Source organism: Oreochromis aureus, linkage group 4 (assembly GCF_013358895.1).
Source record: "Oreochromis aureus strain Israel breed Guangdong linkage group 4, ZZ_aureus, whole genome shotgun sequence".
Taxonomy (NCBI): Eukaryota; Metazoa; Chordata; class Actinopteri; order Cichliformes; family Cichlidae; genus Oreochromis; species Oreochromis aureus.
The window spans coordinates 37,150,084-37,163,663 of record NC_052945.1 but is presented as its reverse complement, the minus strand read 5'-3'; the positions used below and the strand labels follow the sequence as shown (position 1 = coordinate 37,163,663).

At 44.7% G+C, this 13,580-nt stretch overlaps 2 protein-coding genes across 5 annotated transcripts in view; both read right to left on the bottom strand.

Annotated features, from left to right (window-relative positions):
• Window positions 1–428: 428 nt before the first annotated feature.
• Window positions 429–3,974, bottom strand: si:ch211-195b15.8 (dual specificity protein phosphatase 16). Its single transcript, XM_031755792.2, has 5 exons — window positions 3,827–3,974; window positions 3,595–3,689; window positions 2,947–3,106; window positions 2,377–2,500; window positions 429–1,479 (listed from the first exon to the last, which is right to left on the bottom strand). The coding sequence occupies exons 2-5, from the start codon at window positions 3,685–3,687 to the stop codon at window positions 705–707; spliced, it is 1,152 nt and encodes a 383-aa protein (XP_031611652.2). The 5' UTR covers window positions 3,688–3,689; window positions 3,827–3,974; the 3' UTR covers window positions 429–704.
• Window positions 3,975–7,005: 3,031 nt separating this feature from the next.
• The window catches only part of ap2a1 (adaptor related protein complex 2 subunit alpha 1), a 30,922-nt gene continuing 24,347 nt past the window's right edge, over window positions 7,006–13,580 (bottom strand). For 2 of the 4 annotated variants that reach the window (XM_039611220.1, XM_039611221.1), the window contains 7 exons: window positions 13,274–13,356; window positions 10,605–10,694; window positions 10,196–10,319; window positions 9,813–9,932; window positions 9,238–9,307; window positions 8,709–8,843; window positions 7,006–8,596 (listed from right to left, as the gene is read on the bottom strand). In XM_039611220.1, coding sequence (XP_039467154.1) covers window positions 8,519–8,596; window positions 8,709–8,843; window positions 9,238–9,307; window positions 9,813–9,932; window positions 10,196–10,319; window positions 10,605–10,694; window positions 13,274–13,356 — 700 coding nt within the window. In that variant the 3' untranslated portion in view covers window positions 7,006–8,518. The remainder of the gene's footprint in view (window positions 8,597–8,708; window positions 8,844–9,237; window positions 9,308–9,812; window positions 9,933–10,195; window positions 10,320–10,604; window positions 10,695–13,273; window positions 13,357–13,580) is intronic. The other 2 variants (XM_031755790.2, XM_031755791.2) reach the window with 1 other exon arrangement.

Below are 13,580 nucleotides of genomic sequence, written 5' to 3'. Positions count from 1 at the left end.
GGATATGTTGTGTCAGCCCAACAGGGCATACGGCCAAGACAACATTTAAGAAGTGAGATGCACACGAGGTAAAGGCCTGGCAGGAAACGGATTTCCATTATGTTAGTTTGCCCAGTTATTTGTGAGCCTCTCAAAATGGGAACTTAAATGGATGCAGTTCCTGTTCACACTATACTTTTGTTAAAGCCCTTAAATGCAAGCTGAACATCTGCCCTTTATTCATATAATTGTTTTTAAATCCACTGTGGTAGGATCTGCTTTGACAAGAATGTGTCCAAATACTTATTTAACAAACGCTACATCTCCTTTTCACAGTCAGTGAGACAAAGTCTTGGCTCACTGTAGCACTCGAGGCACTGCATGCTTGTGTTGTATACTGAGGTGAAGAGGCTCGCAAGTCCCTTGACACTGAGAAACAAACAGTCACATATGGTTAAAATGTCATCTTTATTCATCAGTAAATACATTACAAACCATTGTGGCAAAAGCTTTTTAAACAACTACATTTAAAAATGACAGAAACGGGGATCGCTGTCATAATGATAAACATAATGTGATAAACGGGGTGCTTTGTCTTTTCAGGCCATTTTCATAGATTCAACTCTGCAACAAATAAATAAATAGAAGACAAAGAAGGTTCTTTCATTACACGTTCTTCTGACAAACATGCACAGACGCCACCTACCACCTGCTTCCTTGTACCCTCAGCACCTGTAAGGTAGCGCGGGCTGTCCCATCTGCACAGGGTGGACAAAAACACCTCCCAGCAGTATCCTTTCCCCCCAATCCAGCAGCTTGTTGAGAGTGACGCTGAAAGGTGAGAGCAGGCCCTTTTCCTTGACCTCAGCTCTGCTGTGCTGGCTGAGAGGGAGACGCTGCTTCCTATGGATAGCCTCTGCCTGCCTGTAGGAGCCAGGGTAACTCTTTACCTCGGCGCTCTCGGCAATCTTCCTGCTCTCGACCATTTTTTCTTGTTGGCTCTCGTTTGCTGTGGAGGAAGGGCATATTCCCAAAGGGGTCAAAGAGAGGGTAAGGCTTTTACGTTTCTCTAAGAGAGAAGCAGAGCCTGATGGGAGTTGTAGTTGGGTGGCCTTTAGCGTTGGGTTGATGGGCTCACAGGGACTGGAAGCTGAAACTTCCGATGGTTTCTGGACAGGCTGCTGGTTACAATGGGAAGGCAAATGAAGAGTCGGCAGTTGCTGCTGCTTGTTTTCAGTGCTCTCTGACAGCGAGCGTCTCTGCTGTGCTTTGTCTTTGTGGTGAGCTGAGTCTGCAGTGACGCTCTTAGCTTGACAGTTACTGTTCTGACTGCTGTGAGACAGGTTCACACTGTCGTTAACAGATGGCAGACAACTGGCCAGCTGCGAGATGAGGAGGTCGTGGCCATGTGACTTTTGGCTCAGAGCACCCTGCAAGTGCTGCAGCTGACCCAGGAAGTTGAAGTTTGGGGAAATGGAGGGCCGGCGCTCTTTCACAAACCTTATAAGGGGACAGAAAGGATGTGGGTTATTGTTGCTAGTATTTCACACGTCACACTGAGTCTAGGTAGTATTCTGCAATGAGCTACAGTGACAGTTACCTCAGTATTATAGATTGTATGACAATAAACAGGAATAACAGTTAAATAGATGCTCATTTGAGTGTACTGAATGTATGTCTCGGTAATGCTTATATAGAGTCAAAGGTATACATACGCTAACTTAAATGTTTAGCAAGTGTTCAAGGTGCTATAATGTCTTGTAACTTCACAAAGCCTTCTTGTTATTGATCAGGACTGACTACATCTGCTAGTTTCCTCTGACAAGCCTAAATGGATTGATACTCAGAGCAATGGGATAAAGTCCAAGGAGATCTGTCAAGATTAAAGCAAGAAAAGTGCAGATTTACACACCTGGGAAGGTCTCTAAACAACTGCAGATTGCAAGATAAACATTTCCAACAATTACCTATAAATACTTTGTTAAGGCAGGAATATCTGGATCCTCTTATGTATATCGAAATATGGGTCTTTAATAGGAGAAGTACTAAAACATGATTTATGTATGCTGGTTCCTTTAGAAAGGTGTGCATCCATTGTTCTTTGGAGTTATTGACTGTTGTAGTGCTATGTGCTGTGGACTGTTTAGAGAAATGAAAACTTTTTAATGGGTCGAAGTCTCCAACTGTCAAGACCACAAATACTTGAACTCATAAGCAGAGTTAACTGCATTTCACTGGAGTGGTGAAAGTCCAAGAAAACCTCTGATAGCTCCAAGTTAAATAACTCATGCTCAGCTTTAAAAAAAGAAATCAATAGGCTTCTTCAGTGTTTTTATGTTATTTGACAAAGCCGAGCTCAGTTCCATCTGCAGGATGAATTTGTGCTGCTAGCTATACCTGTAAGCATGGTCAAGATCCATTTCCAGACTGTACATGACATAAGCAACAGCCAGGGCTGGGGAGCGGGAAATTCCTGCTGCACAGTGCACCAGCACCGAAGCCCCCGACGACATGGCTACATCTGAACACACAGTGCATAGTGACAGTCAGCCGAGCTGTACACAGACAGAGCAAGTGTTGTATTGGCTAAGGCTAGCCACACTGCGAATTACATTTTTAAAAGCTTTTACAAAAATTCAATAATAAATATTTAAAAATTGAAAATAAATCTAAAAAACAACAGCATGACTTGTGCCTCAGGGTTCTGAATTAATGTCCTGTTTGATCCAATTACTTGGCATAGCCTGCAGCTTCTATCATATTGCCACTGCTAACTCAATCGACTGCATAGAGACTTGAATGCAAACTTCTTGCACTGTCACAGAAGTAAAGCATTGTTCAGACACAATGATGACAAGATGGTAGGTGTTTAATGATTATGTGCATTAGAAATCTGAGGTAAAAAACTTGGTAAAAAGTCATTGATCTGATATGTTCTATTGCTGTAATGTGAGAGCGAGGCCTTACCAATGAAATGCAGAGCCTGTGGGATCCAGGGCAGCAGGTTATCCCACAAAGAGTCATCAATAGGAATGCGAAGATACCTGGAACCAGGCAGGAAGGAGGGCTGGGGGCTACAGCGGCTCACACTCAGCACGTAGGAGATACCCAGCGAGGCCAGCTGGTCCTACACACACGTGCACACACACGCACACACAGTTCAGAGGGAAATGCACTTGCCTGTCTGTGCTCTGCTTCACATATAAACTGTGATCAGTCTCTGTGTACATATTAATGCACCAATAACATTGAATAATTATGTTGGTAATTGTTTAGAGCACTTTTAACTTTATACTTCACAATTTTTTTTTTAATTTGTTACAAATTAAAGAATCACTCAAAGTGCTTAAGAGAAATATTTCACACATAATTTGTGAAATATTTGAGTTGTTTAAAAATAAGGTAATATAATAACATTGCATATGTTGCTCAGTAAAGGCAACAGATTTACGTAAGCATGTGCAGCTGTAAGTGTTTCATGTTATTTAATGTTCACATTTGTAGTCGTTTAGCTCGTCCACATAAGCCATGCATGTGCTGCTGTGTTGTGTGAGACAGGAGCCGGAACTGTTATTATCATGTCTTTGATAGCGACATCACTGGTCCTCTTCCTACCTGCGTCACGTCGCTCTCTGCTCCGAGGTAGAGCTGCGGTAGGATGACGGACAGCGGGGGCCGCTCCACCTCTCTATCCCGAGACAAGACCATACCTGCAGCACCACAGGCGGCACACGTAGAAAAGAAATACTCTGGGTGAAACGTCCTGTGACAAGTTCTTAGAAGACAAACATTCAAACACGGTGTGCGTTTCCTCTTTTGCTCGACGGTGCATCCGAGCTGTACTTACTGAGTCCGCTTCTTGTGTCAGCTGCAGGAACTCTGAGACAGACAACAACACTGTCCAGCGCTGCAGCGAGGTGGTCCTTCCTCTTCACGGTGTTTCTCACACTGGATTCTCAACGATGAGCTCATCAACTTTCCAACAATAGATCTGGACTGGATGATGTCATTTTCAGCCAATCACTGCGCCGCCGCACTTTCACACGCGCAGACGCAGCTGGCCGTGGGGCCGTCTCAGCAGCAGTTATGCTCCTGATCAACAGCACAGACCCCAGTGTGAGAGCTGCAGCCATATGCCAGTCACTCCAGTCACATCTGGCCTGTTTATTTACTGCAGTAGCTGCTTTAACCTCCTACCTGTTTTTGTTCATGTTACTGTACTGGAGCAACCCAAACCCACATAATTCCCCTGGGGATGGATAAAGTATTCTGATACCTGACAGTGCAACACATCTTACTGCACATGTGAGACTGAAAGGTTTTGATGGCTGATAGCAGCATGTGAACAGGCAAGCCTCGGCTGGTTAACTGCTTTTCTCCCTCTGGTGTTAACCTGCCTTTTTCTACGTTTACAGGCCTTTCTATGCTAATTTAAACCATGCGGATTGATTAGCAGCATTTGATGGTTCTGCACAGCATCTTAGCCGTTCCTGGTCTGTACTCTGTGCCCTGAATATCTCCAGTTTGAGGCTCCAATTACTACTAAGACTTAAGATCTCCTCAAGTTGTGAAAGGTATCCCAGCTTGCATCCTATTACTACAATGAACCGTCTCTGGAGCATCCTTTGCACAACCAGCCTGAAACTTAGATCCTGCTGATGTGCCCGTGCTGTCCTGTAGGTCTACCTTTTCTAGCTACTGATAAGATTTCTTGATGTCAGGCACTTCCTCCGTCTGTCAGTGGTACATCATCTTCATCGTGATAACCGTTGCCCTGCGAGATACTCGAGTACTTGTAGCTGTCCTGTATATCCACCTACTTTTCCTTCTGGCAACTCTAATCCTCCAGCCTGGATCCCATTTCCTTGCTTTGCCGAACATGTCCGGTCTGAAGGATTTCTACACATAGACCCTGGGTAGGTAGATCAGTAAGTTACTGGTGTTAATGAGCTTGATGTCAAACATGTACAGAGTGGCTGGTGATTTTTCCACTCCTACATCTGTAGGTATATCAGCTCTTTGTGGGGACCTCTCAGTAACCAGGAAACGGGCAGGGAAAATCACAGACCCCTCACACCCTGTACACAGACTCTTTGACCTGCTGACCTCTGACAGACAGTGTAAAGCCTGCAGACCAGGACCACCCGACACAGAACAGTTTCTTTCCCCTCGCCATCTCCCTCCTAAACAGTTGAACTGTCACACTGCTAGACTGCAACTGCACCTTATGCACACTTTGTGATATTCATTTCATTGTAATCCTGTATTTATGTGTGTGTATTTACAGTATTTACATATTGTTGCGTTTTATATTGTTGTGCTTGAGAAACACCATCGACCGGTACCAAATTCCTTGTGTTTGCACATATACCTGGCCAATAAACGTGACTGTGATTCTGTGATGAGGGGATTGACACCTATGCAGAATAGCAGTGGCGTACATTCTTCACTTACTGGTGACTTGTGGAACTGTCTACCATCGACGGGAGAGGTCCAAGGTGAAAATCACTGCTGACCAAAAAGGATGCAAAAGCTTCTCTCACATTTGCCAAAAAATAAAATGAATAAATATCTTGATCCCCAAGAATTTGGGGAAAACATTCCGAGGACTAATGAGACAATGACACAAATGCCATGGCCTTGGTTCCTTCTCCATCGCTTGGGCATCGTTTCAGTCTCAGGGATGACCAGTCTGGCTACAAAGCCCACTGCCTTCTCGCTCAAATCCCTTTACCTCCATATGGATTTGGACCAGTTGCCTTTCCACCCTGACTTCTTCCTTACTTATCCTCTGGACTTCCAGTCATGAGCTGCTCCTCATGAATGGAGGAAGACGATGGAAGTAATCCCCAAAAGTTGATTCTGTTCTTCTGGACGTTTTCAGCGGGAGATCACGTCATCATCCAGGTGACTTCTTCGGTCTCAGCTGACTGCAGGTTTCCAACCTTATACACAGGACATTTGCACAATGACTGAAACCAGCAGCACTGAAGGAACAATGTGAGCTCAGTTCCTCTGCATGTTAAAGATCAAGGAACTGAGCTCCCAGCCAGAATCAACTGTTGGGAATTTACTTACCTGGATGAAGGAGCATGCATTAAGATGAAGTAATCCTTCCATTTTCTTAACACACATTTCCATCATGTCTACAATTAGTGTATAAAGATCCGCTCTTTTCTCCCGCCTCAGTGTCCAGTCTCACATACAACTGTCAGTATTTTCCTTTGCAAACACTCTTTGTCCCATCTCTGCATGTCTGTGCACTCGGTTGGCCAGCAGCACCACAGGTGACTGTTGATTGGCTGTAGGTCAGGCAGGTTATCTCATAATCACTTTAATCCCACTCCATTCTGAAGCCCAGGTTGCTTTCTGACGCAGAGTGTGAATGTTAGAGAGCATTCAGGCGTTTTAAAGAAACAGAAGCACCACCAGCGCTGATCTGCATGTTACGTTAGGACCCTCCCCATTTATCCGGGCATGTGCTGACACTAGCAGTGCACTGGCTTGTGGCTCCCTGTGCCTGGGTTCCTTTCAATAATGTCTAAATATGCTGAGTGCCATTCATATAGGAAGAATGTATCAGTGTGAGGAGACAGGAAGCATCAGTTTGGATATATATGGCATAATTTTACTTCACATTTTTTCATTACAGAGTAAATCTTGTAATCTAACACAGGTATTGGACAGGTTCTTAACACCAATATATGAGGCTGCATTAGCTAGTGGATACTGCATAGACACGCACACAAACTCATGTACACACACTCACAGAATGACAAAATCACTACATTTTCCACTACAAAGTTCTATGTCCTGTGATTGCTGTGCAGCCACAGAAGATTATGTGACCATGTATTAGAAATGTCTTTAGGCTCCTTATTCTTAACTGGTTACACACACACACACACACACACACACACACACACACACACACACACACACACACACACACACACACACACACACACACACACACACACACACACACACACACACACACACACACACACACACACACACACACACACACACACACACACACACACACACACACACACACACACACACACACACACACAGCAGTTGTGTTGGACATCTGGGTGTCTAACATTCTGTACTCCGGGAACATCAGTGCTTGATTATGACACGATAGCCGGGACGAGTTGTGGATAAATTTCGGAATTCCGAAGCTGGATATGAGCAACTTCTAAATATCAGCTGTTTATGTAAACACCAGATTTATTCTATAAGGTTAAGCTGACCAGACTGAAATCTGTGTCCCAGTTGGGATGTTGCTACATGTGTAGAGAGCTTCTCTGTCCCAGCACAAACTTTGGGATCCATGACGTAAATATGATGCATCCATTTATGCTTTACTTTAATCCCAATTAAGGCTGTGCATATCTTTGGAGAACAAAACAAAAGAAAGCCAAAGCGACACGGGTGCAGCAGCCCAAACCATAGTCCTTGTTTGGACTGGTCTTATCCACAAGCCCACCTTTGCACTGCGCTTCTTCAGCAGTGGGGAAACAGTTAGCCAGTTCTCTGTCTTGGAAAACTAAAGCGTGGTGTTCAAATACCTTGTGAAAAAGAATTCGTCTCATCTGTGGGGGCGTGATTTTAAAAAACAAGCTTCCAATCGTACAGGAGTCAAATGAAAACTGTATGCCTGGCAGGTTGGTGGCCTCCCCAAGCTTTCAATCAGAAGCACCTGAACCACGTTCAAGGAGATGGATGGGGTCGCTGCTGGTCTCTTCACCGATTATCTGCACAGTCTTCACTCTGTGCTATCGTAGTACTTGTTCACGTTGGATGAAATGATCAGTACCAGTCTAAACAAGCTGATGGGAATGTCTGGAAAGCATTAAATTCATTTACCTACACATAAGTTCAATGAGAGCATTATGTGTATGAAACAAATGGCTGGTGGTGTCAGAGGGGGAATCAGAGGGGAGGAGCCTGTGCCTCAAAGACCATCCCCAATACTTCAAGTGCTTCTTCAGTGGGAATGCTAGACCAGCTCACTGCCAGGTCCAATCCCAAAAACTCAAGCAGAGGTTGGCAGGTGAGCATTTAGCAGGGTCTTAAAGGAATGTCCTATAAATGAATCACTGTCTCACACACAGAATACACAGCATTACTACTTCACACAGTCTGTATGGAGCAGAATGAGACCCCAGGCACAACCATGGGACACATGCACTCTCTCTCCTGGTCTCTCACACACACACACACACACACACACACACACACACACACACACACACTCCAGCTACACAGGTAAACCAACAAAAACAATAATGTAGCATTATGTTAATAAACAAGTAGAAGATGAACTAGAATCAGAATGTGGAACAGGAAGAATGACATTAATATTGCTGCTGCTAGCAGCAGCTGCTTTTCCCTTATGTAGGTTACACTCTTGGTTTTTTTACTCTGATTCTCTGTTGGAGGAAGGAGGACAGGTGCAGTAGGAGGGTCTGAGGGAGAGGTCGCTGGTGGGGATGGTAGGAGTACTGGTCACATGGAGGCGTGGACTCTAGAACTGTTGGGCCAGCAGCTCACAGAGACGCTTTGACACAGTGTCTTTGCTGCAGCGCAGAGTCAGACGGTACATCTGCACACAGGAAGAGACAGAGTGAGCAAACAACAGGGAAACAAGTGACGGACCCAAGAGTCGTAGCCATCAGTGCTTTACACTTAGACAAGACTCGGGGACCCTCCTGTACCTGTGCCTGTGCGTTCGGTTCCAGTCTCAGCAGGCAGCCAATTTGCTGGCTCTTGGTCTGGATCACTCCAGCACACACATAATTCTCTGGGTTGGGATCAATGTTGTCCAGCAGGGCTGTTCCCAGTCCCAGAAGCTACACACAAACATTAGCACACACAAAGAATCACAGAAAGGAACAAGACAATATGGCACTAGCAAAAGTCTATGAAGCCTTGGTCATCAACCGAGACCATCATAAAGGCCTGTTTCACACCCGAAAAGTAAGAATAGCTACAGTGGCTTGCAAAAGTATTCGGCCCCTTGAACTTTTCCACATTTTGTCACTTTACAGCCACAAACATGAATCAATTTTATTGGAATTCCAGGTGAAAGACCAATACAAAGTGGTGTACACGTGAGAAGTGGAACGAAAATCATACATGATTCCAAACATTTATTACAAATAAATAACTGGAAAGTGGGGAGCAATCATGAGACAAGAGCAGTTTTAGTATTTTCCTTGACAAACACATCAAATATGGTCCTACCTTGGCCTTAAGTACTTCAGTGTCCATGCTGTGGTTTGCCTTGAAAATCTTTTGTGCTTCTTGCTGAGGCCTAAGGAGAGACGTCTCTACAGTTACACGTGATGGGAGAGGTGCAGCCCCAGGGGAGCGTCAGTGTAGCGGTTACTCTTTAGAAATTCCCTCACTCCTTTAACCCTTTAAAGCCTGAACCACCAAACACTCCAGTGCTTAGCTTCTCATGAAATTTTCAGGGGGAAAATTCCCTTATGACACACGGGCTTAAAGCTGGTTCCCATATGTCTACAGTCACATGACCCCAGCTGTGCCAACTGATTAACAGCACCAGCGAGCAACTCCACGTTGAGGTGACAAACTGTATTTCCTGTTGTTGCATTACAAACAAAAGCATCACCAGTGGAAAGGTGACGCAGCAACAGGATCTCAGGGTGTAGTACCCACCAGTCACAGGTACAATAAGGCTGATGGAAGAAACAGGAAACTGGGAGCCACACAGTCAAATACAAAGGCATGTAGAACGTGTACACACAAGTGTGCGAACATCACGTGCTGGCTCTGCTCTGCCCAAACACACTTACTGGCTCAGCTGTTTCCAGCGCTGGAAGAAGTCACTAGAGGACATTTCAGTAGGCTGGAAGAACTTGTTGATGGTGACAGGCAGCTTGAGAGTCAGGTTCTGCAGAGCTCCTCCATATCTGCTAACCACACCCACACCCACACACACACACCCACAGGCTCCAGCTTCAGTGGGTACGATTTATTACTGGAGATTTTTGGGAAACTAGATGGTCACAACTATTTCAGTGTTGTTAACAAAACCGCCACAAGTGTTGGTTGTTATTATTCACTTTAACGAAATGTGTACAAACACCCTGTGACTGACCACAGGAAACAGAACATCGACGTAGGAGGAGGGATGTGATCCAGCTCCTCACTGGTTGGGACTGATACACAAACCTACCTGAACTTGATGTTGAGCAGTGGGGCATCAGAGAAGTCAGTTATACACTCGATGTTGAGGACTTGTTGGATCTGGGCTCCTCCCTCTACCAGTGGTTCCACTGGTTTGCTCTGAACATTCAGCTGTGTTTAGTTGTCAAGAACCATACAAACAGACCTGCAACTCTGTGCAGTGCACACACTGGTGTACAGAGTCGCTGTAGCCTCATGCTATGTTATCAACTTCCATTACTATAGCAAAGTAAACAGAGACAAGTGTGTTCAGTTTCAGTGATTTTTCACTACTACTGCAAACAGGACGGTCACACAGAGGTAATACACAGATTCATCAACAGTGACTGAATGATACATCGAGCCTGGGAGCTTTGGATGTTTCTACAACTACGACTGCGTAACTGTTCAAAGGATATGAGACTGCAGTTCCCCAGGACAGCTGACTGTGGTGGTGAAGCTGGCAAACTGCACTGAGGTCTTGTTACCATAGAAGAGGTACATTCTCCCTGAGAAAGATACACACATTGTTTTAAGGTGGTTTCAATTATTGACTTGGGTTGTGGCCTACGCAAAATAAATATAGTATCAAATACAGCAGGCCAGGCCCACTCGATGGGCAATAACTGAAATGAATAACTCTTACTGCCCTCAACAAGGTGGGAAACTGGTTTTCATGGAGCAGCAAAGGTGGGAAACTTGATCAATAAGACGGGATGTCTTCTTTTCGATGTCAAAAAGGTAACCTCGCATGCAGTATATAAATCAGTACATGCATCTTCATCATAACATCTACTGGTGTGGAATTCACATTAGCATCAGCCTTTACAGAGCGCTGAGCCAGCATTGAACACCATAACCCCAGAGAACTGAACCACCCTCAGATCACCTCACCACTGAATCCCTACAGGGTTGCGTACTCAGCCCCCTGCTGTACACCAACCCACCCAACCATCATTGTCAAGCATGCTTCCTATGACCGAGAGAGCTCTGCACTTCCAATGCCGCTGCTGGTTTAAAGCCCTTTAAGACCTACCATAGAACCAAGTCCGCCAGAGCTTACTTTATATGTTTACATGCTGTAGTGCCATTTTTGGGAGCATTTCAAGTTGCTATACATCAATACAACTGTTATAGCCCAAATTTTAATAATATGTATGCATTAAGTCCATAGTAACTACATCAATTGCAAAAAATTGCAATAAACTACAAAAAAAAAAATTGAAAATTGTTTTTGGGTTTTTTACATTTATTTCTACTTTTGCAGAGAAAACAGCATGTGCATCAAAAACTATTTAAAGCAGTGCAATTTGAGTTCTAAGCATCCCAGAAAGTATTCAGAAAAGCATAAAGTAAAACATGACTTTTAAAAACACCAGTACAGGCTTATAAGGCCTACAAGTAAAAACTACATTTTCCGCGAAAATGACGTCACTTCCGGTTTTGGGCAGGCAGTGGCGGACATGCGATAGTTCGCGCTGACGTCTATTTCAATGTAGGAAGTGTTATGAACAGCTGATTGGATCGGCAAAGTGTGTTTCTGGAATATTATGTTTTTGTTGCTGCAAGTGGTTTTTATGCAATTTTTGCAAAGCTATATGTGGAAGGAAACCGTGACCTAGGACAAGCTGATGGCATGAGATGCAAGTACAACTCCTCCGGTTTCATATGCAAAAAAAATTATTGCGCTAGCTTACGTGGTTCCGGTTCTACGGGGATTTAAAAATAGTTACGCAAAACGGAGCGTGCCCGCGCCGACCGGCTTTAAAGGGTTAATGCACAAACGGCAAATAAAGAAGGTTGAGCCCAGAGGACACCACTGTGGTCAGGCTCATCTCTGATGGAGATAAGACAGCATACAGCCTGCGCTCAGCAAATCACCTGAAACTGAAGAAAAAATAAAAACTTATCGTGGACTTCAAGGAGGCACAGACAAGTTTCTCCCCTCTCATGATAAATGAGTCTGCTGCAGTCTGTCTCCACCTTCAGGTTTCTGCTAAACTCACAGCTGGACCCACAACACCAACACCCTAGTAAACAGGGCCCAGCAGTGGCTGCACTTCCTCCCTGTCCTAAGGAAGAACAACCTGGACCAGAAGCTGCTGCTGGCCTTCTACCAGTCCTCAGTAGAGAACATGCTCTCCTACTGCCTGGGTGTTTGGTATGCAGGGGCCACTACTGAGAACAGGAAGGCCACGTCATTGGCCTCCATCTGCCACCCCTGGAGGCCATTGCTAGCTCCTCCTGTCTCAGGAAAACCAGCGTCATCACAGGAGACCCCTTGCATCCCACCACCACCTGTTTGACTGCTGCCTTCCAGACGGTGCCCCTGGTCATTTAGACGCCACAGCTTCAGACTCTCAAACACCTTCTTCTCCTGGGACATTCAGCAAACAATGCCATGTTTGTGCCATCTTAATGCCAGAGGAGGTTTGGATTTCTGCAGAAGGTTGAAAACATTTGTGCACAACACAGCTCTGCACCCTGTGACCCTGGTCTTCCACTTTGTGGATGAGATCCTGTGGCTCCTGATCGTGCAAGATCTAGGAAGGAAAAACTCCTACTCCCAATCTAGCTCGCTGCAGCAGTAATTCAAATTCATAGATGTTGGTAAAGGCAGACTGAATTGATCTCATACATGTGTGGCACTGAGACTGAAACCCTTCGTGAATGAAGAGGTGTGGCCCAGCACTTTTGTCCGTGCAGTATATAATCTCCAATCTCAAACTGTAAAATACTGGCAGCCTCCTACAGCAGAGGCACCTGTGGTATACATTTGAAAATCTCTGCCTTTGAGTTTGAGGTTGAGATCAGTGAGATTCACACTCGTCCCAAGGTTTTAGCAAACGTACGTATGGTATCTATTTGGCAATGCTACATCGCTTTGTTCCAGAGTTACTGCATTCACAAATTTGGGTTTCCAGGCCAGCCGCCGGCCTGCCTCCCCAGCAGGGTGATGACACAGCTGAGGGGTGAGAACTACACCGCAATATAGCCATTAAAATATAATGAGTTACTTGCTTAATCACAAATGTATTGTTAGGAAAAGGTATATGAAGTAAGCAGAAAAACCCAATGTAATACTCACCCAGATTCTGACGATACTCTGACTTGATGCCGATCTGCAGCAGCTGATTCTCAAACAAAACTCCATTGTTTTTGCACACAAACCTGAGAGGGAGAAGACAAACAGTGAAATGACAAGAACAAATCATCACTGCAGCTAATTGACAAAACTGTTCCTAGTTACATCATCAGTTATACAGTATTGTGCAAAAGCCTCCAACTTTCTTATTTAAAATTGTAAATAGGTGCAACAATTTACTGCAAAGCAAACATATTTCCAGACCGAGGAAAGAGATCTACTGATGGTACTTTTCAGCAACAACACGCCC